Source organism: Ranitomeya imitator, chromosome 8 (genome assembly GCF_032444005.1).
Source record: "Ranitomeya imitator isolate aRanImi1 chromosome 8, aRanImi1.pri, whole genome shotgun sequence".
Lineage (NCBI taxonomy): Eukaryota > Metazoa > Chordata > Amphibia > Anura > Dendrobatidae > Ranitomeya > Ranitomeya imitator.
The window spans coordinates 41083892-41111813 of NC_091289.1; the positions used below are offsets into that span (position 1 = coordinate 41083892).

General features: G+C 46.1%; 1 protein-coding gene across 1 annotated transcript in view; it reads left to right on the forward strand.

Moving 5' to 3' along the window:
* Window positions 1-1613: 1613 nt before the first annotated feature.
* The window catches only part of SYN2 (synapsin II), a 309739-nt gene continuing 283430 nt past the window's right edge, over window positions 1614-27922 (forward strand). The window contains exon 1 of the mRNA XM_069736779.1: window positions 1614-2034. Within this exon, the coding sequence (XP_069592880.1) occupies window positions 1751-2034 (284 nt within the window). The 5' untranslated portion in view covers window positions 1614-1750. The remainder of the gene's footprint in view (window positions 2035-27922) is intronic.

The window sequence follows — 27922 nt, forward strand, 5'->3', positions numbered from 1 at the left end:
ACCCCTATACACCACACACTATACCCCTATACACCACACACACTATACCCCCATACACCACACACTATACCCCTATACACCACACACACTATACCCCCTGTACACCACACACTATACCCCTATACACTACACACTATACCCCCTATACACCACACACACTATACCCCTATACACCACACACACTTTACCCCCTGTACACCACACACACTTTACCCCCTGTACACCACACACACTATACCCCTATACACCACACACTATACCCCCTATACACCACACACACTATACCCCCTGTACACCACACACACACACTATACCCCCTGTACACCACACACACTATACCCCTTATACACCTCACACTATACCCCTATACACCACACACACTATACCCCTATACACTACACACTATACCCCTTATACACCACACACTATACCCCTTATACACCACACACACTATGCCCCTGTACACCACACACACTATACCCCCTATACAGCACACACACTATGCCCCCTATACACCACACACTATACCCCTTATACACCACACACACTATGCCCCTGTACACCACACACACTATACCCCTATACAGCACACACACTATGCCCCCTATACACCACACACTATAACCCTATACACCACACACTATACCCCCTATACAGCACACATACTATGCCCCCTATACACCACACACTATGCCCCCTATACACCACACACTATACCCCTATACACCACACACTATACCCCCTATACAGCACACACACTATGCCCCTATACACCACACACTATACCCCCATACACCACACACACTATACCCCTATACACCACACACTATACCCCTATACACCACACACTATACCCCCTATACAGCACACACACTATGCCCCTATACACCACACACTATACCCCCATACACCACACACACTATACCATTATACACCACACACTATACCCCCTATACACCACACACTATGCCCCCTATACACCACACACACTATACCCCCTATACACCACACACTATACCCCCTATACACCACACACTATACCCCTATACAGCACACACACTATACCCCCTATACACCACACACTATACCCCCTATACAGCACACACACTATACCCCTATACACCACACACTATACCCCTATACACCACACACTATACCCCCATACACCACACACACTATACCATTATACACCACACACTATACCCCCTATACACCACACACTATGCCCCCTATACACCACACACACTATACCCCCTATACACCACACACTATACCCCCTATACACCACACACTATACCCCTATACAGCACACACACTATACCCCCTATACACCACACACTATACCCCCTATACAGCACACACACTATACCCCTATACACCACACACTATACCCCTATACACCACACACTATACCCCCATACACCACACACTATGCCCCCTGCTCTCAGTCACTGGTACATAGGGAGCTGCTCTTCCTCCTCCTCACTGCCATCCATCGGTGCACACCCATCGCCCTCCTCCCATACACGGAGCCTCCCCGCCGGCTCCCTCCTCTGCACCGCACACATCTGGCTGCTGCCTCGTCCTCTGCTGCAGCTCCGGCACGGTCCGGGGTGTGGGGGGTCGCAGGTTGTGGTCATTGCGGACCAGCAGCTCCTCCTCCCCGGCTCTGACAGCTCCCAGCCCCGGGAGAGCGGCGGTGTTCTTGCTGCCAGCACCGGGCACGTCCCTGCTCAGTCACCGCTCCGCCATGAACTTCCTCCGGCGCCGGCTGTCGGACAGCAGCTTCATCGCCAACCTGCCCAATGGCTACATGACCGACCTGCAGCGCCCGGAGCCCCCGCAGCCCCCGCCGCCCACCGCGCCGGACCGGAGCAAGCAGAGCGGGGCACAGGTGGCCGGGGGCTTCTTCTCCTCCATCACCAACGCGGTCAAGCAGACGGCGGCCTCGGCCGGACTGGGGGAGCAGAGTGCGGGGGTCCCCGGGAAGAAGTCCCGAGTCCTGCTGGTCATAGACGAGCCCCACACCGACTGGTGAGTCCGCGGCCACGGGGCACTCTGCATGTAGGGGACCGGTGTGTGCAGTGTATAGGGGCCTGTGTGTGCAGTATATAGGGCCCCTGTGTGTGCAGTATATAGGGCCCCTGTGTGTGCAGTATATAGGGCCCTGTGTGTGCAGTCTATAGGGCCCCTGTGTGTGCAGTCTATAGGGCCCCTGTGTGTGCAGTCTATAGGGCCCCTGTGTGTGCAGTGTATAGGGCCCCTGTGTGTGCAGTGTATAGGGGCCCCTGTGTGTGCAGTGTATAGGGCCCCTGTGTGTGCAGTATATAGGGCCCCTGTGTGTGCAGTCTATAGGGCCCCTGTGTGTGCAGTATATAGGGCCCCTGTGTGTGCAGTCTATAGGGCCCCTGTGTGTGCAGTGTATAGGGCCCCTGTGTGTGCAGTGTATAGGGCCCCTGTGTGTGCAATCTATAGGGCCCCTGTGTGTGCAGTGTATAGGGCCCCTGTGTGTGCAGTGTATAGGGGCCCCTGTGTGTGCAGTGTATAGGGCCCCTGTGTGTGCAGTGTATAGGGCCCCTGTGTGTGCAGTCTATAGGGCCCCTGTGTGTGCAGCCTATGGGGCCCCTGTGTGTGCAGTGTATAGGGCCCCTGTGTGTGCAGCCTATGATATCCCTGTGTGTGCAGTGTATAGGGCCCCTGTGTGTGCAGTGTATAGGGCCCCTGTGTGTGCAGTGTATAGGGCCCCTGTGTGTGCAGTGTATAGGGGCCCCTGTGTGTGCAGTGTATAGGGCCCCTGTGTGTGCAGTGTATAGGGCCCCTGTGTGTGCAGTGTATAGGGGCCCCTGTGTGTGCAGTGTATAGGGCCCCTGTGTGTGCAGTGTATAGGGCCCCTGTGTGTGCAATCTATAGGGCCCCTGTGTGTGCAGTGTATAGGGCCCCTGTGTGTGCAGTGTATAGGGCCCCTGTGTGTGCAGTGTATAGGGCCCCTGTGTGTGCAGTGTATAGGGCCCCTGTGTGTGCAGCCTATGGGGCCCCTGTGTGTGCAGCCTATGATATCCCTGTGTGTGCAGTGTATAGGGCCCCTGTGTGTGCAGTGTATAGGGCCCCTGTGTGTGCAGTGTATAGGGCCCCTGTGTGTGCAGTGTATAGGGCCCCTGTGTGTGCAGTGTATAGGGCCCCTGTGTGTGCAATCTATAGGGCCCCTGTGTGTGCAGTGTATAGGGCCCCTGTGTGTGCAGTGTATAGGGGCCCCTGTGTGTGCAGTGTATAGGGGCTCCTGTGTGTGCAGTGTATAGGGCCCCTGTGTGTGCAGTGTATAGGGCCCCTGTGTGTGCAATCTATAGGGCCCCTGTGTGTGCAGTGTATAGGGCCCCTGTGTGTGCAGTGTATAGGGGCCCCTGTGTGTGCAGTGTATAGGGCCCCTGTGTGTGCAGTGTATAGGGCCCCTGTGTGTGCAGTCTATAGGGCCCCTGTGTGTGCAGCCTATGGGGCCCCTGTGTGTGCAGTGTATAGGGCCCCTGTGTGTGCAGCCTATGATATCCCTGTGTGTGCAGTGTATAGGGCCCCTGTGTGTGCAGTGTATAGGGCCCCTGTGTGTGCAGTGTATAGGGCCCCTGTGTGTGCAGCCTATGGGGCCCCTGTGTGTGCAGCCTATGATATCCCTGTGTGTGCAGTGTATAGGGCCCCTGTGTGTGCAGTGTATAGGGCCCCTGTGTGTGCAGTGTATAGGGCCCCTGTGTGTGCAGTGTATAGGGCCCCTGTGTGTGCAGTGTATAGGGGCCCCTGTGTGTGCAGTGTATAGGGCCCCTGTGTGTGCAGTGTATAGGGCCCCTGTGTGTGCAGTGTATAGGGGCCCCTGTGTGTGCAGTGTATAGGGCCCCTGTGTGTGCAGTGTATAGGGCCCCTGTGTGTGCAATCTATAGGGCCCCTGTGTGTGCAGTGTATAGGGCCCCTGTGTGTGCAGTGTATAGGGCCCCTGTGTGTGCAGTGTATAGGGCCCCTGTGTGTGCAGTGTATAGGGCCCCTGTGTGTGCAGCCTATGGGGCCCCTGTGTGTGCAGCCTATGATATCCCTGTGTGTGCAGTGTATAGGGCCCCTGTGTGTGCAGTGTATAGGGCCCCTGTGTGTGCAGTGTATAGGGCCCCTGTGTGTGCAGTGTATAGGGCCCCTGTGTGTGCAGTGTATAGGGCCCCTGTGTGTGCAATCTATAGGGCCCCTGTGTGTGCAGTGTATAGGGCCCCTGTGTGTGCAGTGTATAGGGGCCCCTGTGTGTGCAGTGTATAGGGGCTCCTGTGTGTGCAGTGTATAGGGCCCCTGTGTGTGCAGTGTATAGGGCCCCTGTGTGTGCAATCTATAGGGCCCCTGTGTGTGCAGTGTATAGGGCCCCTGTGTGTGCAGTGTATAGGGGCCCCTGTGTGTGCAGTGTATAGGGCCCCTGTGTGTGCAGTGTATAGGGCCCCTGTGTGTGCAGTCTATAGGGCCCCTGTGTGTGCAGCCTATGGGGCCCCTGTGTGTGCAGTGTATAGGGCCCCTGTGTGTGCAGCCTATGATATCCCTGTGTGTGCAGTGTATAGGGCCCCTGTGTGTGCAGTGTATAGGGCCCCTGTGTGTGCAGTGTATAGGGCCCCTGTGTGTGCAGCCTATGGGGCCCCTGTGTGTGCAGCCTATGATATCCCTGTGTGTGCAGTGTATAGGGCCCCTGTGTGTGCAGTGTATAGGGCCCCTGTGTGTGCAGTGTATAGGGCCCCTGTGTGTGCAGTGTATAGGGCCCCTGTGTGTGCAGTCTATAGGGGCCCTGTGTGTGCAGTGTATAGGGGCCCCTGTGTGTGCAGTCTATAGGGGCCCTGTGTGTGCAGCCTATAGGGCCCCTGTGTGTGCAGTCTATAGGGGCCCTGTGTGTGCAGTCTATAGGGCCCCTGTGTGTGCAGTCTATAGGGCCCCTGTGTGTGCAGTCTATAGGGCCCCTGTGTGTGCAGTCTATAGGGCCCCTGTGTGTGCAGTCTATAGGGCCCCTGTGTGTGCAGTCTATAGGGCCCCTGTGTGTGCAGTGTATAGGGCCCCTGTGTGTGCAGCGTATAGGGCCCCTGTGTGTGCAGTCTATAGGGGCCCTGTGTGTGCAGTCTATAGGGCCCCTGTGTGTGCAGTGTATGGGGCCCCTGTGTGTGCAGTCTATAGGGGCCCTGTGTGTGCAGTGTATAGGGCCCCTGTGTGTGCAGTGTATAGGGGCCCCTGTGTGTGCAGTCTATAGGGCCCCTGTGTGCAGTGTATAGGGCCCCTGTGTGTGCAGTCTATAGGGCCCCTGTGTGTGCAGTGTATAGGGCCCCTGTGTGTGCAGTGTATGGGGCCCTGTGTGTGCAGTCTATAGGGCCCCTGTGTGTGCAGTCTATAGGGCCCCTAAGTGTGCAGCCTATAGGGCCCCTGTGTGTGCAGTCTATAGGGCCCCTGTGTGTGCAGTCTATAGGCCCCCTGTGTGTGCAGTCTATAGGGCCCCTGTGTGTGCAATCTATAGGGCCCCTGTGTGTGCAATCTATAGGGCCCCTGTGTGTGCAGTCTATAGGGCCCCTGTGTGTGCAGTCTATGGGGCCCCTGTGTGTGCAGTCTATAGGCCCCCTGTGTGTGCAATCTATAGGGCCCCTGTGTGTGCAATCTATAGGGCCCCTGTGTGTGCAGTCTATAGGCCCCCTGTGTGTGCAGTCTATAGGGCCCCTGTGTGTGCAATCTATAGGGCCCCTGTGTGCAGTCTATAGGGCCCCTGTGTGTGCAGTCTATAGGCCCCCTGTGTGTGCAGTCTATAGGGCCCCTGTGTGTGCAATCTATAGGGCCCCTGTGTGTGCAGTCTATAGGGCCCCTGTGTGTGCAGTCTATGGGGCCCCTGTGTGTGCAGTCTATAGGGGCCCCTGTGTGTGCAGTCTATAGGGCCCCTGTGTGTGCAATCTATAGGGCCCCTGTGTGTGCAGTCTATGGGGCCCCTGTGTGTGCAGTCTATAGGGGCCCCTGTGTGTGCAGTCTATAGGGCCCCTGTGTGTGCAGTATATGGGGCCCCTGTGTGTGCAGTGTATAGGGCCCCTGTGTGCAGCCTATAGGGCCCCTGTGTGTGCAGTGTATAGGGCCCCTGTGTGTGCAGTCTATAGGGCCCCTGTGTGTGCAGTCTATAGGGCCCCTGTGTGTGCAGTATATGGGGCCCCTGTGTGTGCAGTCTATGGGGCCCCGTGTGTGCAGTGTATAGGGCCCCTGTGTGCAGCCTATAGGGCCCCTGTGTGTGCAGTGTATAGGGCCCCTGTGTGTGCAGTCTATAGGGCCCCTGTGTGTGCAGTCTATAGGGCCCCTGTGTGTGCAGTATATGGGGCCCCTGTGTGTGCAGTCTATGGGGCCCCGTGTGTGCAGTGTATAGGGCCCCTGTGTGCAGCCTATAGGGCCCCTGTGTGTGCAGTGTATAGAGGCCCCTGTGTGCAGTCTATAGGGCCCCTGTGTGTGCAGTCTATAGGGCCCCTGTGTGTGCAGTCTATAGGGGCCCTGTGTGTGCAGTCTATAGGGGCCCTGTGTGTGCAGCCTATAGGGGCCCTGTGTGTGCAGTCTATATGGCCCCTGTGTGTGCAGTATATAGGGCCCCTGTGTGTGCAGTGTATAGAGGCCCCTGTGTGCAGTCTATAGGGGCCCTGTGTGTGCAGTGTATAGAGGCCCCTGTGTGCAGTCTATAGGGCCCCTGTGTGTGCAGTCTATAGGGCCCCTGTGTGTGCAGTCTATAGGGCCCCTGTGTGTGCAGTATATGGGGCCCCTGTGTGTGCAGCCTATAGGGCCCCTGTGTGTGCAGTCTATAGGGGCCCTGTGTGTGCAGTCTATAGGGCCCCTGTGTGTGCAGTCTATAGGGGCCCTGTGTGCAGCCTATAGGGGCCCTGTGTGTGCAGTCTATATGGCCCCTGTGTGTGCAGTATATAGGGCCCCTGTGTGTGCAGTCTATAGGGCCCCTGTGTGTGCAGTCTATAGGGCCCCTGTGTGTGCAGTCTATAGGGGCCCTGTGTGTGCAGTGTATAGGGCCCCTGTGTGTGCAGTGTATAGGGCCCCTGTGTGTGCAGTCTATAGAGGCCCCATGTGTGCAGTGTATAGGGCCCCTGTGTGTGCAGTCTATGGGGCCCCGTGTGTGCAGTGTATAGGGCCCCTGTGTGCAGCCTATAGGGCCCCTGTGTGTGCAGTGTATAGAGGCCCCTGTGTGCAGTCTATAGGGGCCCTGTGTGTGCAGTCTATATGGCCCCTGTGTGTGCAGTCTATAGGGCCCCTGTGTGTGCAGTCTATAGGGTCCCTGTGTGTGCAGTCTATAGGGGCCCCGTGTGTGCAGTGTATAGGGCCCCTGTGTGTGCAGTCTATAGGGCCCCGTGTGTGCAGTGTATAGAGGCCCCTGTGTGTGCAGTGTATAGGGCCCCTGTGTGTGCAGTCTATAGGCCCCCTGAGTGTGCAGTCTATAGGGCCCCTGAGTGTGCAGTCTATAGGGCCCCTGAGTGTGCAGTCTATAGGGCCCCTGTGTGTGCAGTTTATGGGGCCCCTGTGTGTGCAGTCTATGGGGCCCCTGTGTGTGCAGTCTATGGGGCCCCTGTGTGTGCAGTCTATAGGGCCCTTGAGTGTGCAGTGTATAGGGCCCCTGTGCAGTGTATAGGGCGCCTGTGCATGCAGTCTATAGGGGCCCCTGTGTGTCCAGCTGCATATAGGGACTCTTGTGCTATAGGCTATGTGCACACATAAGAAAAGAGGTGCAGAATTTTCTGCACAAAAACCGCATCTCCTGGCAGAATCTGCACGTTTTTTTTGCGGATTTCCTGCGGATTTTCTGTGTAATTTTAACATGTGGAGGGGGTGGGAGGGGGGGGTGGGGGGTTGCAGAAACGCTGCAGATCCGCACAAAAGAAGTGACATGCACTGATTTTTCCGCAGCATTTCCGCACTGATTTTTCCGCACCATGTGCACAGCTAATTTTTTTACCCCATTGATTTACATCGTACTGTACATCACAGTGCGGATCTGCAGCGTTTCTGCGCGGAAAAATCCGCTGCGGATCCGCAGCAAATCCGCATCGTGTGCACATAGCCTTACACTATATGGGGACTCCTGTGTTATACTGCATATAGGGGCCCCAGTGTATCCTGCTGCATATAGGGCCCCCCAGATTATACTGCATATAGGGCCCCCCAGATTATACTGCATATAGGGCCCCCCAGATTATATTGCATATAGGGGCTCCAGTGTATCCTGCTGCGTATAGGGCCCCCCAGATTATACTGCATATAGGGCCCCCCAGATTATACTGCATATAGGGCCCCCCAGATTATATTGCATATAGGGGCTCCAGTGTATCCTGCTGCATATAGGGCCCCCCAGATTATACTGCATATAGGGCCCCCAGATTATATTGCATATAGGGGCTCCAGTGTATCCTGCTGCATATAGGGCCCCCCAGATTATATTGCATATAGGGGCTCCAGTGTATCCTGCTGCATATAGGGCCCCCCAGATTATACTGCATATAGGGCCCCCCAGAGTATACTGCATATAGGGGCCCCAGTGTATCCTGCTGCATATAGGGCCCCCCAGATTATATTGCATATAGGGGCTCCAGTGTATCCTGCTGCATATAGGGCCCCCCAGATTATACTGCATATAGGGCCCCCCAGATTATATTGCATATAGGGGCTCCAGTGTATCCTGCTGCATATAGGGCCCCCCAGATTATACTGCATATAGGGCCCCCCAGATTATACTGCATATAGGGGCCCCAGTGTATCCTGCTGCATATAGGGCCCCCCAGATTATACTGTATATAGGGCCCCCCAGATTATACTGCATATAGGGGCTCCAGTGTATCCTGCTGCATATAGGGCCCCCCAGATTATACTGCATATAGGGCCCCCCAGATTATACTGCATATAGGGGCTCCAGTGTATCCTGCTGCATATAGGGCCCCCCAGATTATACTGCATATAGGGCCCCCCAGATTATACTGCATATAGGGCCCCCCAGATTATACTGCATATAGGGCCCCTGTGTATCTTACTGAATATAAAGGCCCCTGTGTATCTTACTGAATATAGGGTCGGTGTTATACTGCATGTACCGTAGGTACCCTGGTTTCTACGGCATGTTGGGTCCCCAGGTCATATATATGTGTTATACCGCATATAGGGGCCTATGTTATACTACATATAGGGCCTGTGTTATACTGTACATAGACTGGGGGGCTCGTAATGTGTGCAAATAATGTTTTAAATAAACAAGGAGACCCCTGCTGTACAGGACCCCCATACTGGCTGGTGGGCCCCCATATAATGAGACCTGGTGCAGAATGTATCTGTCCATGGTGCTGAAATGTGTCTATGATACCACTATATACTGTATATACGTTACAGGGGGCCAGCTCCAGGCTTATGTGGACCCTGGGGTGCGCTTGTTCCTCCTTACCACCCACAAGCTTTATATTTCGGGGGATAGCGGTTTACCATTACCATTTTGGGCTCCATTTCTTCTATGTTATGGAGGCAAAGTTACCCAAAAAACAGCAATTCTCTTATTTCTATTTTTTTTCCCTTTCGCCATTGAACTTATTAGTTAAAAGTGACGATAACTCATTAGTTTGCGCAGTTACACACACAGGGCAAGACCAAAAATGTCATGTATTTTATTTTATTAATTTTGTATTTACCGTAAGTTCTGGGAAAAGAGGGGATGATATGGATTATTATATTTACTTATTTGTTACAAATATTTTCCTTAGTTTTTATTTATTTGTTTATATTTATTATTACATTGTAACATTGCAGTGTATTGTAAAATTATGGCTCTTCTATGAAGCCCAGACACATAGGTATAAAAACATGGTGGACGCAGCAGACTTCAGTAAGTTCCCCTGCTGCCATGACTGTGCCTTCGGCAATGATCTTGATGGGGCATTGGGCATCGGAGGGGACACTTTGCCCCACTTGCATCCTCCTGAATGGCACCATGTTTAGTCCTGCTCAGTTTGCTCATAGATGTCTCGTGGTTCTGATGATTCCAATAGGATGAAACGCGTTGGAATGGGGTTTTGTAAGCGATCTAGTCCAGCCTAGGACACAGGGCTTCTGGAGCTTGCATTGGGCGATTTTAACAAATGCCCTTTTCAGGGTGCTGATCTTTTTTGGGACGCCTCCTCCTAGAATGTTCGACAGGGGGGAGGGATGATTGGGTAAGTTTCAGGTTTTTATTGGGATGTAGGGTGCCGGCCCCAACTGTCCCTTATGGGATCTAACCACTGTCCATGTTCCATATCTTACTCTGACTGAGGTGGAACTATATGGTCCTAATTGGGACGTAGTGTTAATGGTACTCCTATAGGACAAGGTGACCATACATCCACCACAGGGGTGCCCTACTCAACCGTCCTTGTCAGGAGATGCCATGGCAAACACTATCTATGTTCTGTTTTTCACCGATAGGAATGGAATGAATTATGGTCTATGGTGGAATATGAAGTTGAAAGTACTCACATGAATAGTGGTAACAAAAGGTCCTCTTGACGCTGTTCTTTTTACGACCATAACCATTATCAGTGCTCTTTGTACTCAACCAATTGAGGTGGAATTCAATATTTGTATCCATACCAATTTGAGCAGAATTTTATGAGTGCTGTCATACCATCATACAGTAAGATTAGCATCCTTATTTACAGTACTTTTGCCAATAGGCATTGGTCCTTGCCAAACTTTACTTTTTTTTCCTTTTGCTTATGTATTTGTATTTCCTGGTGCACAGATTTAGCAATAATTTTAAGAGTTTAATAAATGTTAAGTATTATGTACTCTGCAAGGTGATCTTTATCATGTTTTTGTGTCCTACAACTCTGCGGCTTACTGACTGATCCAGAAGGGAGTCTCCATTATTCCGTTACTGATGTGTGCACCACACAGGATTCATCTATGGACTGTATTATTGGATAGGTGGGGTCTACTGCATGGGGTTGGGTTCTGCTGCATGGCGTTTGGATCTACTGCATGGGGTTGGGGTCTACTGCATGTGGTTGTGTTCTACTGCATGGGGTTGGGGTCTACTGCATAGGGTTGGGTTCTACTGCATGGGGTTGGGGTCTACTGCATAGGGTTGGGTTCTAGTGCATGTGGTTGGGTTCTACTGCATGGGGTTGGGTTCTACTGTATGGGGTTGGGGTCTACTGCATGGGATTGGGGTCTACTGCATGGGGTTGGGGTCTACTGCATGGGGTTGGGGTCTACTGCATGGGGTTGGGGTCTGATGCATGAGGTTGGGTTCTACTGCATGGGGTTGGGTTCTGCTGCATGGGGTCTACTCCATGAGGCTGGGTTCTACTGCATGGGGTTGGGGACTGCTGCTTGGGGTTGGGTTCTACTGCATGTGGTTGGGTTCTACTGTATGGGGTTGGGGTCTACTGCATGGGGTTGGGGTCTACTGCATGGAGTTGGGGTCTACTGCATGGGCGTGGGGTCTGATGCATGAGGATGGGTTCTACTGCATGGGGTTGGGTTCCGCTGCATGGGGTCTACTCCATGAGGCTGGGTTCTACTGCACGGGGTTGGGTTCTACTGCACGGGGTTGGGTTCTACTGCACGGGGTTGGGTTCTACTGCACGGGGTTGGGGTCTACTGCATGGGGTTGGGGTCTACTGCATGGATATGAGAAACAGATGTGAGCCATACTGTAACCAACCATGCATTTAAGAAGAATGTTTTTCAACTACATAGAAATTCATCACTTCAGATGTCAAATTCTACAAAGCACAGTGGCGAAACAGGGTTAAGGAAGAATAAAAGTAGTGAAAAATAAAATTCCACCATACAGGCCAATTATTGCGGATGATGTCAATCTAATTATCATGGAAGTGACATCTTAAAGAAACAAGTACATGTTCATTGTGCCCCCTACAGCCCCCCAGGTCGCGATAAAGGGGAATTGACATTATTTTCATTCATTGTTAAGGCTCCCATCATTTTTGCCGAAAAGAATAGCGCCATTGGCCGCACTGTACTTGTTGAACCGTGATGTGGTCCGCTATATCGGTGAGCTCAGCGGCTTTGCTTAAGTTGATGCCATGAGCTGCTCAGAACTGCTGCTCCCATTCATTGGCTGCAGTGCTGTCAATGTAAGATCCAACAGGAGGTATGGCGCACATTTAAAAAAAAAAAAAAAAAACACTGTGGACAGGGTAACGGGTTTTCTGAAATTGGAAAACCCCTTTAAGTGGGCGCCGGAGCCTCTTTATTCACAGGATTGGTGGACGTCCTGCCTCCCGTCGTCAGCATTCCTCCAGTTGTAGATAGTCATTTGGCAATTTTTTATTTAGTTTTTGATCTTTCTTTGAGACACATTATGTGGAACTAGTAGTTCAATATTTGGCTTGGGGGCTAATTCTCTAAGAGTATGGAAATAACATTTAAGGGGTGGTCCATTTTGCACAGCCTTGATTTATTAGTAGAGTCCTCCTCTACTAACTTGGGCCTCCTCTTTGAACGTCTGACAAGGAACTTTTTTGGAGTTGTCAGCTAGATGGCGGCAGTCCAGGAATCCTCTACGTGGTCCTAAGTCCCCGTAGCCTAAAAGAAAGTTGATGATGCAAAATTAAACCAACAGAAATTGATAGAAAAAAAAGTATAATGGAAACTTTTATAACTTTTAATTCTACGAAGGGTAACATTTATTTTCTGAATCTGCAGTGTTCCTTAGATGGGTCAGTCTGGTTTTCAGATGCCACATTTAGAAACCATAATATAGTGTTCGCAGTTGCTACAGGAGGGCCCCCTGTTTGCTGGACCCCATGTTTCTATCTCTGGAGGATATATAATGTCAGTGCATTTTGTGTACATCCCTGTGATTTCAATGGATACCATTCAATGCTACATTTACTCGCTGGCTACTTGGTAGAGAAATAGAACTGGAGAAAAAGTAATTAATAAATTATCGAGATGTCCATAGTGCTGTTCCTAATATCAGCTAGTAAAGGTCACCTTGGTTGACTTTCTCTTTAACCATATGACTCAATAAAATGCTGAACCTCCCTTATCGTTAGGCCGGTAGAAATCTTGGCCATCTTTCCCATCTATTGGAGCCCATGGACTTAGAAGAATTTCGACCTGATGCTGACTTACATGGGTGGAGATCGGGAAGCTGCTGCTAAAGTGTCCAAAACAGTTCTAGAACACTCAGGCCAAAATTCCCTTGACCCTCTCTGCCGAGGGCTCCCATCTTGTCTATGAGAAAGCCACTGCCAGACATCTCAGGCGGCGGCTTATAACAAGGAGAACAAAAGGATCAGCAGTTTGATGTCAGACATGCTGGATCTTTATCTCCCCCGATCATCTGTCCAGTGACCTCATACATATTAGACTATCAGCCAAACTGGCAGATTCGTCTGACAGTAGTCTGTCTTGTATTTAGATCTTGTTAGGATTGACAAACCATCTAATGTGTATGTATCAGATGATGTCGGGGGAGATAATGTTCGGGTGATCCTTATGTTCTGCACGCACAATAATATGGCAGCGACTTTCACCCCTTGTCCCATAGATAACACATGAACGCTCTGCCAAGCTGAGCATTCATGTGCCTTGTGGGGCTAATAGTCATGTTACAAGGGTTCTTGTAGGGTTGATATCTCCATTTGGTGGTACTACAAGGATAGCTTGCCTGCCCTACGAGGTGCCCAATACCAGTAGGCAGTCTCCATAAGGAGAAGTGGCACCCATCTAGACCTGTGACGCCTCCTAACGTAATATATACCTATAGTATCGTGTCACTTGTGTATTTTTTCACATATTGAGTTCATTATCCCATACTTGATAGTACAGGATGTATATAGGACTGGGCAAGGGTTTATAGAGCATTGATGTCACAACTGTAGAATATACCCACCAACAGTGTAACCCCACTGTCCCTAAAATATCTGCAGAATATTGAGGGAAATGAGTACAGGGTATGTTGGATCTCCATATGCCTGGGGGCTTAATGAAAGTGAGGGCACTCATGCCTTGGTGCATCAGTAGGTCCCTTTGGCCCCATATGAGAAGACCCATGATTGTTGGAGGACTTGTTGGAGAGTTTATACTCTTGCGGTGACGTTGCGGCTTGACTTGTAAAGATTATGAACGATCGCTCACATGCAGAAGCTTCCATTATGACCCGGAGGCCATTCCTCCTTGCACTAATGAATGAATGATGACTTTGGGTCACTTACACATGGTGATTATCTCCAGGCACAGATAGAATTCATTCGATCGGTTGCGAGATACAAAATTGATTTGCACTTTCTTGTGCAATTCCTTTTGCATGTTTGGATGCTGAAACAGGCTGCAAGGACACTCGTCGTTTTTCATGTGAGTTGTCAAACTGCATTGTTCATCCTGACAGATGATAGCACAGCCAGCGCATCTTGTATTGCCCTTGTCTACGTCACAAATTCAATTTCCAAGCTGAATCGCTCTATTGATTTTCTGTCCAGGATACGGCAAGTTGCCGGCACATCGGCGCTGCAGACGGGAGGTAACCATCAAGGATGTGGTCATGGACAGACTGCAATTTTGCTTTTTGCTGCAGCTTATAGCATGAAATGATACTGTTCCTCTTGTTAGTACTGTGTTTGTTAGGCTCTGTCCACACTACGGTCACGGCTTCCACCGTATGCTTACAATCTAGAGATGAACTCGATTTGTGCTGCGTCCTGTTTGGTTCTATAAGGCATTAGTTTTTACTCCTGTGCTTGATGTTCTCTGCCCAAAATCCTGATCTCCTTTGGCACTTACTATACTCATACTTTTAGAAATACCAATGGCCGTAATCTTCTCTCCTCCACATTATTTTTTGGGACAAGAGAAGGGAAGCTCCTCTGCGAATTAAATAGTCGGCCGATTCCACAGAACTCGTTGGGTCCTATCAACTTTTATCTAATATGTATAAAAGCTTTTAGCCTCAGATGTCGCAGTTCTTAGTCATTGCATAAAATTCATTGTAATCGCCCATTGGATTATTTTCTTTTTGCATAGGTTTGCAAGTTGAAGGTAAAAATGGTTTTCCATTTGCACGCTTTGGGCATTTGGACATCATAGAGCAAACTTTTTTTTTTTTACCCAAATTCTTATTCACGTTATACAATGATTTTTTTGACACTTTATGGGACAGAAGAAATGGCGGCCAGACACAATGGAAGCCTTGTCTTAGCAACCCAAATATCAAGTTCCCTGGCTCCTGTAAAAATGACTTGGTGGAGGAGAGGAGTAAAACTGAATTTTCAACATTGGCGGGTGTTCTTTGCTCTGAATGCCATAGTTTATTTCTTATTCTAACACAAACATTGATTTGCTGAACGGCTCGGTGATATTTTTGGCCTGTGTCACGCTCATCAGGCCAGCGAAGACTTATGCCAATGATGCAATTATGGGTTATTGTGTATTGTATAACGTGCTCCGAGTCTCCGACAGCTACAGATCCCGCTTCTGTCTGAGACACATATGATTCAGAGGTGCGATTTTCCACAATCCCAACGGCAAATTCCCACAACCGTGGATGTCCCTGGGCATTTATAAGGTGCCCTATTATCGCTTTCCATGGATGAAAGTTACTGCATTGTTACCTAACGAGTAGATCTGGCTTCTTTATGGGGTTAGCACGGCCAAGACGGGTTGTTTGACAAGCGCTTGTAGGCAATAAAAATGCTTTCCAGTAAGCCTGATGGCGTTGGTTGGATTCCCTAGAGAGATCACACAGTATATAGGATGTCCTCCAATTACTGTCTGGAGGACATTATTTAAAAATGATGCTTTTAATGATCGATCGGAGATCATCAGTGTGGAGAATAGGAGGTGGCCTTTCTCTACCTTCATTCAATAATACAATATTCACTGAAGTTACAATATTAATTGGTTCTAAGACGAATATTGTAAGTTGAAAACATTGCAAGCTGAAACCATATGCATAGTATCGTAAGTCCTTCAGTTCTTCAAGTGCATCACTCACCATTAACATGTAAATATAATTACACTGTGTGCAGAATTATTAGGCAAGTTGTATTTTGATCACATGATACTTTTTATACATGTTGTCCTACTCCAAGCTGTTCAGGCTTGAGAGCCAACTACCAATTAAGTAAATCAGGTGATGTGCATCTCTGTAATGAGGAGGTGTTGTCTAATGACATCAAAACCCTATATAAGGTGTGCTTAATTATTAGGCAACTTGCTTTCCTTTGGCAAAATGGGTCAGAAGAGAGATTTGACGGGCTCTGAAAAGTCCAAAATTGTGAGATGTCTTGCAGAGGGATGCAGCAGTCTTGAAATTGCCAAACTTTTGAAGCGTGATCACTGAACAATCAAGCGTTTCATGGGAAATAGCCAACTGGGTCGCAAGAAGCGTGTTGGGCAAAAAAGGCCCAAAATAATTGTCCACGAATTGAGGAAAATCAAGCGTGAAGCTGCCAAGATGCCATTTGCCACCAGTTTTGACATATTTCAGAGCTGCAACGTTATTGGAGTAACAAAAAGCACAAGGTGGGCGATACTCAGGGACATGGCCAAGGTAAGGAAGACTGAAAAACGACCACCTTTGAGCAAGAAACAAAAGATAAAACGTCAAGACTGGGCCAAGAAATATCTTAAGATTGACTTTTCAAAGGTTTATGGACTGATGAAATGAGAGTGACTCTTGATGGGCCAGATGGATGGGCCAGAGGCTGGATCAGTAACGGGCAGAGAGCTCCACTCCGACTCAGGCGCCAGCAAGGTGGAGGTGGTTTACTAGTGCCAGTTTCTGGAAGACGACTTCTTCAAGCAGTGGTACAGGAAGAAGTCAGTATCGTTCAAGAAAAACATGATCTTCATGCAGGACAATGCTCCATCACATGCCTCCAACTACTCCACAGCGTGGCTCGCCAGTAAAGGTCTCAAAGAAGAAAAAATAATGACATGGCCCCTTGTTCACCTGATCTGAACCCCATAGAGAACCTGTGGTCCACCATAAAATGTGAGATCTACAGGGAGGGAAAACAGTCCACCTCTCGGAACAGTGTCTGGAGGCCGTGGTGGCCGCTGCACGCAATGTTGGTCATAAACAGATCAAGCAACTGACAGAATCTATGGATGGAGGCTGCTGAGTGTCATCATAAAGAAAGGGGGCTATATTGGTCACTTATTTTTTGGGGTTTTGTTTTTGCATGTCAGAAATGTTTATTTCTAAATTTTGTGCAGTTATATTGGTTTACCTGGTGAAAATAAACAAGTGAGATGGGAATATATTTGGTTTTTATTACGTTGCCTAATAATTCTGCACAGTAATAGTTACCTGCACAAACAGATATCCGCCCAAGATGGCCGGATCTAAAAAAAAAACCACTCCAACTCCCAAAAATATTAAGCTTTGACATTTATGAGTCTTTTGGGTTGATTGAGAACATAGTTGTGGATCAAGAATAAAAATAATCCTCTAAAATACAACTTGCCTAATAATTCTGCACATAGTGCATTTTTCTTGTCAAGGGTCAATAGTCTTTAGCATACAATGTTAAAGGAAAATCCATTGAATATTGAAAATATGGTATTTTTAAGCCATCGTAACTTAAGGGACCATTATAGAAGTGAGAATTTTTTCAAGGGCTTTCCATGCATTTTATGCTATGTTTCCTCTATATGAAAATGATGAAAAAATAATTCATCACTTCTCTCCTCCTCCAGTGACGCTTCTCTGCCGCTGCGTCAGTCTTTGTTGTCAGGCTGTGTCGGTGACATCACGACTACATGTGACCGCTGCAGCCAATCTCTGAGTTTTACCTCTGCATTGTTGTTGACCCCAGAGATCACGTGTGCTGTCATTATGATTTTCCACTGCAGTCAATCAAAAAAGATGGAAGCAGCAGAATAGAGGCCTTTTCTGGCACGGGGAGGGGGGTATGATGAAAGGCTCCATTTATTATTGTCAACTAGACGAAGCACATTAGCAGAATGCATTTCTATATAAAGAAACCTTTGAATAATAATACCTAAACGATTTATAAAAAATAAAGGTTAGGAGGGGTAATCAGTGTTTCATCAGCAGGAGATTATCACTACATGACTAGGTGTCTCGTGCCTCCTGGTCCAATCACACCCCCAACACCGATTAGCAGATTTCTATCACCGGACAATGTACACAGAAGCTGCTAATCAAAGGTGTGTGTGGTGGGGTTATACACAGCTCAGCATTCGGAGCTCTGCTAGATCTGAAGCAGAGAGAACTGTGATTGTATCACAGCTGCTGCACCCAGTAAACTAAGTGATACATTGCTGGAATCAGGGTCTCTATCCCTACATTATGCTCCTGGCAGGGCTGTGGAGTTGGAGTTGGAGCCCATTTTGGCAGAGTCAGAGTCCGTGTCATGGAAATTAAGGAGTCGGAGGTTTGGCTTACCGACTCCACAGCCCTGGCAGGGCTGTGGAGTCGGAGTTGTGGAGTCAGAACCCATTTTGGTGGAGTCAGAGTCGAAGTCGGTGTCAAGGAAATTGAGGAGTGTGGTGATTGGCTTACCGACTCCACAGCCCTGGTTGCTTGTAAGTACACACATACCGCGTACATTGGCCGTTCCTTGGACACCCACAAAATACTGTGCTAGACAGTTAGTAATTACAATTTGCATGCAATATTGCAAAGGTCAGCATACCCTGTGAATCTATTTTGTACAAAACAGACCAAATTTATCAATGTAATTACACCAGTTTTCGGACTTAATTGCATTGGAAACAAAATGGCGCTCTGCATAAATATCAAATTTATCGAGTTCATCCATTTCCAGTTCCGTCACAACATTCCTCTCGGCTTTCACTCCACGTGACTGATTAAAAAAGGTTTTCTTATTCAATGAGACCACAAGAAATGTGCGATAATTGTATATAAATGCATCTACACCATGAAAAGCTCATCTATGGCCCCCGAGTGAAGAATGCAGAATATGTGACCAGTGGGAAAATTCCTATCACCTTCTCGGTAGCACTTAGCGCTAAGAATTCTGCTACTTCCTTGTCTGCGGGTAATGATTTATGCATCCTATGCCAGCGACTCACATATTGACTACAGAACTGCTTGCGGTGATAAATAACCAATCAACAGCTATGCAGGATAATAGCACACTAGCTGCGGCTTTATGACAATAATAAAAACTGTTTCCCTTAAAATCAAGAAAATTACAAGTATGTAAAAATCCAAACTGATAGCATTTCTATTCACACTTTTCAGAGATCGCTCTTATTTCTGTTATTGTGCAAGCCAGCTGACAGCCACAGCTTTCCTGAATGTCAGATCTTCCTATTTGTGTGATGATATGTGAGCAGAGAATGTAAGCGATTGCAGCATCGATCGCACTGATCGGAATCTCAGTGATCGGTTGAATTTACATTGTCACTATTTTTACCTGAAGCTTCCAGAACTGGCCATTATTATGGCCGGGATACTTCCACTTATTCTTGAGTAATAGTAGTTAATATTCTGATTAAATTATAAGCCACATAAAAAAGATGTCAATATTAGACAACCCCTTTAAAAAAAAAAAGAACCTTTTACTTGTGATAAACTTGTAACACATAGCTGGTGTAAATGCCACTGTTCTCTTGAATCTGGCATTATTTTATTTTTGTTTCTGTGCCTTTCAGTTCCTGAGATATGACAACTTTCTTCCATGTATGAAAATGTAATCTTGTTATCCTCGGGGGCGTGATCCTTAGCTCTTCTCTGTGGGCGGGACTACGCCTTATTGGCTAATAAGAGTAGATTTACCTACAAGGAAAAAAGGGCCATATCTCAGGAACGGCAAGGCGTAGGAACAAAATAAAAACAACGCCGGATTCAGGAGAACAGCGGAATTTACACCAGATAAAATAAAAAAAAAAAGATATATTATTACAAGTGATACAAGTGACAGACCCTCTTTAAAGAAAATTTCGACATTTTAAAAATTTGATTCCTAGGCCTGAAATTATGTGCTTATTTGGGTTATTACATAGGAGAAGGGTGCAAGCTCACCGGATCATGTAGTCCAGGAGGCACGAAATAATGCTCTGACAAGCTTGGAGACAACAGAAACAAACTAAGATTTTAGGAAAGCACATGTGACGCATTTGGATTGTGTTCGAAACGCGCGTTGTCATGTGTTTTCCTGCTCCATGGATTTTAAAATTTTTGAATAAATACCCAAAACTTTTTACTATTTATACTAGAAGCTGGAATCTTGTTTTTTTTTTATTGGGTTGTTGCCTGGAAAAAAATAATAGTGCGTAAAGCTCTCAGTATTATTTATTTCATCTGTGATATTAAGAAATAAAAATAAAGAATACTCACCCATATATGTGATTACGGTAAAATACTGAAGATGTCCCATGCAATAAACATGGCACGAAATAAGTCTTCAGCTTGCTGCTCTATTATCTACAATGTCTGGAATTGCTGATTATGAATACCTTGTCATTAATGGATTTCCTTATGACAATAATGTGCTCTACAAGCATGAAGCTATGTAAGAAATGCATGCATAATATATAGGCCGGTTCATTCTGAATGCATTATTTTAATCCCTTTATTGTTAAATTATTTTTAGACTTTCACATTTATTTGTCAGATGTGTTTATATACAGTATTTGACTACTATATATGCAAGCAAAGCAAAGTAGGCCATTGTGTATGAAACTAACCCTTAGGGTAGTGTCACCAGTAGATATCTAGGTTATTTCTTACACGTGATGACCATGGGCAAATGTGTTTTCAAAAAAAACAAAAACTTAAAATTATAGACTTTTTCCCCAGCATTTTACAAGCGTTCGTTTTTTGGAAGTCAGACTTAACTGTAAAGTTCCACTACTTATATAACCCTTGTTGTGAATTGGACTTATGCCTACGTGCACACATGTCTATAATATCCAGAACGTAGATAGCAGCCAGAGATGTCCATCTTCAGATCCATCATCTGTTGTCGTTGAGAAATAGATAAGATTGGTAAATTTTCCACAATGTTTTAAAAACCTCTCCCTGTAGCATATTAAGGTGGAAAGAGAAATTAACCTTTATTATTCGGCCTTTGCAAAGTTCTGCTCTTTTGTAATATGCTCCATTACCTTATTTTTCTTCTCTATCAAGCACCATGCTTAAAGTTCAGTTTTAACTGCATAGTTCATGCTCTTTTAAAAGCTGCTTTGAACTTCTGCTCCGGCAAGTATGTCTACTCGAAACCAGTAATTACAAATTCTTTCCCTGCTTGAGCTTCTCTACTCCCATCACTTATTCTCAGAGAGTGAGAGTGTTTGTAACTGAAGTTTACGTAATGATTTTTGCTACAGCAGCAGTTCAAAGCAGCTTCAAAAAGAGCATGAAGTAGGCAGTTAAAGCAGCACTTTCAGCAAGGTGTTTGAAAGACAAAGATGCAAAATAAGATAATAGATTATAAAGATTCTAAACTGATCAAAAATCCGATAAAAATATCTAGTTATTCTGAGAGATCCTCCCAGCCTCATTTACCCTTGCTGCAATCCAAAATCCATGTGTATGGTCTTTATAAATGCAAAGGGCTTTTTTATTTCCATGCTTTTGTGGAATGGAGCTGCCTAGTTATTTAACATGGACACATAATGTGACCTTAAAATTCACTTTTTTTTTAATTAAATTGCTCGTCGTTCGGTATATTCTGCTAAGTCGTATAAGTAGAATGATATTGTATAGCTCTCTGCACTCATTATGGACATTGATTTATGCAGCCAGCTTACCGGACTCTTCTACCTGGACTTTCCCGCATATTATATTTTGATCCCATGGACATGTCTATAATGAATATGTGTACCAGAATTGGTCTTGGAGTAATTCACATAATTGGCTACATTTCTGTTGATGGATATTGCCTTATGGATTGATTAAGTCACTTGCACTTTACTTTTAGTGTTGATTTATTAGTATCTCTGAGTAGACATAGAATTAGAAGAATTTTTAACTAATTTGTAGCTTCATTTTTTACATAGCCACCAGCTCGCCTGCAAAAAAACTTATTAATGTAATATTATTATTATATGTCCGTTTATTTATCATTAGAGCAACGCAGGCTTCAAGAAGGGCTACACTTAATACTACATTTAACCTGTAGGGGACGCTAGGGGTTGTCTGGGACTTTAACATTCATGGTCCAGCCTTAGGATAGGTCATTACTGTCTGATTGGTGGGGGTGCGACACCTGGCACTCCCGCTGATCATCTGCTCATGGACTGGGAACTGCTCATTTATGGAGCTGCACAGCACAGCTCCGTCGACTGTATAGTAGCCGTGGATAGGTATTGCATATCCGCCTCTATTCAAATCAATAGAGTGGCAGATGTTCTGTACCCGGCCACAACCACTATTCTGTTGATAGAACTGTGCTGTGCGGGTGTCGCACCCAGGGCTGTGAAGTCGCTAAGCCAAACATCTGACTCCCGACTCCTCAGTTTCCATGATACCGACTAAACCAAAATGGGCTCTGAATCCATTTCCGACTCCATGACTCCAACTCCACAGCCCTGCCAAGCCTCCGACTCCTCAATTTCCATGACACCGACTAAACCAAAATGGGCTCTGAATCCGTCTCCGACTCCATGACTCCAAATCCTCAGCCCTGCCAAACCTCCGACTCCTCAATTTCCATGACACCGAATCTACCAAAATGGACTCCGACTCTGACTCCACGACTCCGACTCCACAGCCCTTATCTCTCTTATGATATGTTATATGGATTTACTTCTATCGAACAGAAAATTTTATCTTTGCTATTATTTTCCACCCCAAGATGTTAATAATGTTTTTTGGCTATGTGACGACTTTGGTCCTGGCACAGGTCACGGGACTAATGATCGCTCCAAGCTTCTTCTACATCTCTGCAAAATGCAGGTGAATAGGGCAGCAATCTGACCAGCAAGGTACGAGACAAGCAAGCTGCAAAATGTTGGAACCAGAACAACCGTTATGCTGTGCTGTAGTCTTTTCTGCCAAAGTCATCATGTGGCCATAGTCTAAATGTGGACAATCCCACGTATTGTCCCCTTAATACATATTGATGTAGTAGGGTTCTTCTAGATTAGCCTGAATGAAGCATCTGGGGTATCTGACGTGTCTGGGTATTGGACAGGGTTGCCAACTTGACTTTTGTTTTTTTATGAAAAAATCACGGACAGACAATATGTTTTAAGGACACATTGAAAAACCATATTAATTTAACATTATTATTATAAGTAATACATGTCTACAGTCCATAATTCTCATATGAAGATATTAGTTGTATTCATTGTTAACTGTAAAATTATGATAATTTGTTTGAGTTTCTTCAGCTCCCCAAAAATTGTCTTAATTATTTTTTTTTTTTTACGAATAGGTCAAAAAATGTCCCATTTTTACGGAGTGTCCCAGAATTTCTGGATGGCTGGCAACCCTGGTATTGAACAGATAGAGCATTGATTTTTATGGAAGTAGTGTAATCATTGATTTACCAACTAGGTCAAGACTACAATATGAGTCTTTAAGTACTGCTTTTCGTAGCAATGATATATGGACTCTACAGCTAAGATATGTGAATTTGTATAATTATTATTTATTATTATAGCGCCATTTATTCCATGGCGCTTTACATGTGAGGAGGGGTATACATAATAAAAACAAGTACAATAATCTTGAACAATACAAGTCATAACTGGTCCAGGAGGAGAGAGGACCCTGCCCGCGAGGGCTCACAATCTACAAGGGATGGGTGAGGATACAGTAGGTAAGGAAAAAAGCATACAAAAATATAGATAAATGAAATGTCAGATTATGCCTTGATCTGCATTGATAATGTGTGACAGATCTTCCAGCTTTTGGGCGTGACAAAATACTTCAAAAGGACTTTGAAAAAACTTACACTGTTTAGAGGCTCGGACTGGCCCACCTGAGAACAGGAGAATCCTCTGGTGGGCCACTCTGCAAGAATGAGCCACCACCCTGTTATATGAGCAGTATTTGGCACAATATACAAAGGCGGCATCTTATCCATTTATCAATCTACCCAGTTCATTTTTATGTAAATTTATGATTAAGGATAATGCACATTTGCATGTATCTGAGAAGTGGGGCTCTGGGGTTGGTTAGTGGTGGGCACTTGGCGCCCCAGTCCCACACTGACTATATACTTTTTTTTTTCAATATACTGTATATTTCACATTCATGGTCCAGATATGACTTGGATGAAATATCTGGAACATTCCCTCTCTATTTTACTTATGTCATGAAATATGACAGAGCTGCGTTGTTGGGAGCAGAAGGTCCTCCTGGTGTTGAGCGGCGGCACATAGATAATGTTCTGTTGCCGCAGCATTTACATCTGCAGCTTTGTCAGCGATGACTTCTGTGATGCACCATTCAGAAATAGAATAACTTAGTTAAATAAGCTGTAAAAGCCTATATCTCGTTCTGCCTGCCCAAGACTTCTCAGGAGATCATTACTGCCAGGCTGGAGCATAATGCCACCCCAGCGTAGAGGGTTCAGTCTTGTCAGATAAATTGCCTATTATAAATCCAGAAATGAATTACATACTGTAGAAGGGAGACATTCCGGCTCCTTTGCTGACACTTAAAAAAAAAAAAAAAAAAAAAAATGGACCCTATCCTCCTGTACCTTTGGTTAGGTTCATACTGGGGTTGTGTGCTTCCATTTCAATTATGAAAATAAATTAGTAATTTTTTTTTTAAAGTGGTTCCACCTATTTTTAATATTGAAGCCTTATTTTCATCTCAACCTTTCAAGCCTAAGACGTAGACCACCACCGGATGCAAAGAGTGACCAATTCACTTTGTTTCCGTAGACTATATTAATTTCTGTGTGAGTCTCAGCCGGACGGTCTCGAATGTTTCCATAGCCAAACCCTTTCTTTAGAACACGGTCAGTCTTTGGTGAGTTTTTTACCTCAGAATTTGTAAGCCAAAACCAGGAGTCGGTGATAAATATAGAAGTGGTGACATGCCTCTATTACACTTTCCTCAGGTTGTCCCACTCCTGGCTTTGGCTTACAAATTCTGAGGTAAAAAACTGACCAAATACTGACCATGCGAACGTGGTCTAAAGAGACTTGTTTGTTTTCGGCTCTTTTCTTTTTTGTTGCCCCACTGATTTCCTAGAAAACCTCTTCTACGGGTGGACACACAGCTGCCTAAATTGACCATAGGAAGACACCTAACTCTATGCTAAGAGGAGACTTAAAGAATTTCAGTTGTTTTAATTTTTGTTTCAGAAATCAATATTACACGTTACACATTATTATTATTATTATTATTATAATAGCACCATTTATTCCATGGCACTTTACACATGAAAATAAGCAACTCTGTAATATATCTTATCAGAGAAATCTTCTTTTACCTCCTATCTTGATCTTTCACTCTCCATTAATGGTAAAAATATGTATTCAGTGAAGACAGATTTGCCATTCTGGAGATAGAAGATGGCAGTTGGTGTTTTTAAAATTCTATGGAGGAGGAGGAGCTAGAGGCCGACACAGACGTTCTGCTGCAAGTTCTCCTGAAAAGACAGTTACAGTTCTCCATAGAACATTATCAGCACCAACTGTCATCTTCTATCTCAGTAATGGGAAAATCTGTCCTCATTGAATACAGATTTTACCCATAAATTGAGAGTGAAAGATGAATCCAGGAGGAGAAAGAAATATTGATTGATTTATGAAAAATGAAATAGAAATGACAGTTACTCTTTAATCAATGTCGATGTCGATCGCTGCAGCGTCGCTGTTTGGTCGCCGGAGAGCTGTCACACAGACAGCCCTCCAGCGACCAACGATCCCGAGGTCCCCGGGTAACCAGGGTAAACATCGGGTTACTAAGCGCAGGGCCGCGCTTAGTAACCCGATGTTTACCCTGGTTACCAGCGTAAACGTAAAAAACAAACAAACACTACATACTTACATTCCGTGTCTGTCCCCCGACGCTGTGTTTTCCTGCACTGACAGTGAGCGCCGGACAGCCAGAAAGCATAGGAAAAATTTAAACAAGTGGGCACCATCCAAAAAATCTTATCACTAGATATTCTGGGTTCACTACCAAGCATGTAATATGTATGCCATGTATGAGATAAAGAAAAAAGTACATGCAAAAAACACCGTGTGTGTCGGAACGCGTGGGTTCTGTACTCTTCCACACTCTGGCTGCACCGCTGCTCTAGGGACCAGGGGGTGACTGTAGTGGACCGGTTAGGGTAAAGTATATAACTGTCGCTTACTGCCTCTTTTTTGCCAACTGTACCTGTGATCTATTATGTCGTTTGAGTTATGTGTGAGCATCTCTTGGGCAAGATAACAGGGTGCCTTGGATTATTGTATATACAGTACATGTATTCTGATTATACCTGTTGCTGACAAACATTGCCAGATTATGAGGATTAGTTACATCTATAGAGGCCTCTTTATCTTTATGTTATAAAGCGTTCATTACTCTACATTGTCATATGGTGAGGTCCACCTCCATCTAAACAGTGCCTTCAGAAGGGTTCCATGTATACGGAAAAATCTTTCCTGTTAAATAGTACATGCAGCATTTGTATTATGTTATCTATTTGGTGCAAATAATTAGTTTATGGCCAGATTATATATACCGTACTTCACTATGGAAGATTGGAGTCTTTTACTCTTTGGAGTAAATTTTTAAATGTTTTTAAATTGTGTGTAGCATTTTTTGTGTGCAAATAAAATTTGATACATTTTTTGAAAAAAACTTTGTGGAGTTCCAACCGTTTTTTGCATGGACAGCCGGAAAGCACAGCGGTGACGTCACCGCTGTGCTTTACGGCTGGCCGGCGCTCACAGTCAGTGCGGGAAGCTGAAGGCGCAAGGGACATGACCAGACACCGGGAATGTAAGTATGTAGTGTTTGTTTTTTTTTACATTTACACTGGTAACCAGGGCAAATATCGGGTTACTAAGCGCGGACCTGCGCTTAGTAACCCGATGTTTACCCTGGTTACCAGTGAAGACATCGCTGAATTGGTGTCACACACGCCGATTCAGCGATGACAGCGGGAGATCCAGCGACGAAATAAAGTTTCAAACGATCTGCTACGACGTACGATTCTCAGCGGGGTCCCTGATCGCAGTAGCGTGTCAGACACAGCGAGATCGTAATTATATATCTGGAACGTCACGGATCGTGCCGTCCAAGCGACCAAAGTGCCACTGTGTGACGGTACCCTTAATGTCTTGGTCTCCTCACCTGAGAATGGCGGATGGGATTAGTACGGTTTAATTTAATTAGTGATGTGAACAATGTAAACATTGGCCGACCAAGGTGTGACATTGAACAATACCTCACCAACTCAATGGTCCACCAATATGTGAAAGTAAACAGTGTCCTACAAACTCAATGCTCTATCCCTGTCTTTAACTCATGTGAACTTTTTTTTGTCCAAAAATAGTCACTATTTTTTCAGACATAAAAATCTATTTCCGCGACATAATTTGATCATTGGTTTTATGGTTTCACATGTGTCTTACATTCTGTGGTGGAAGCAAAGCTGAACTTTGGGATCTTGAAAAACACAGCTAAAAACACAGCAAAACCTGCTTTTTGTAAGCAGCTTCTTTTGCTGCCTTTTAGTTGTACCATTGTTCTCCAGTTAAAAGGAGCAAAAAACAGCAATAAAGGAACGGTCTTTATCTGCATCATAGTTGTAATGGGCAGGTAAATAACCTTATAAACATGTGCTTCAGTGTAATTGAAAGTTCAGCAGCAGGGAGAAAATTACGTTATATTCTCCCTGCAGCTGCTGCTTCCAGTCATCGAGGCAGTGTTATTAATACAGTAAGCACAATATAGTCACTTCTGTCATTGAAGGACATCTTGCTTTGCCTGTACATACTCGCTGCACATACACTCTGC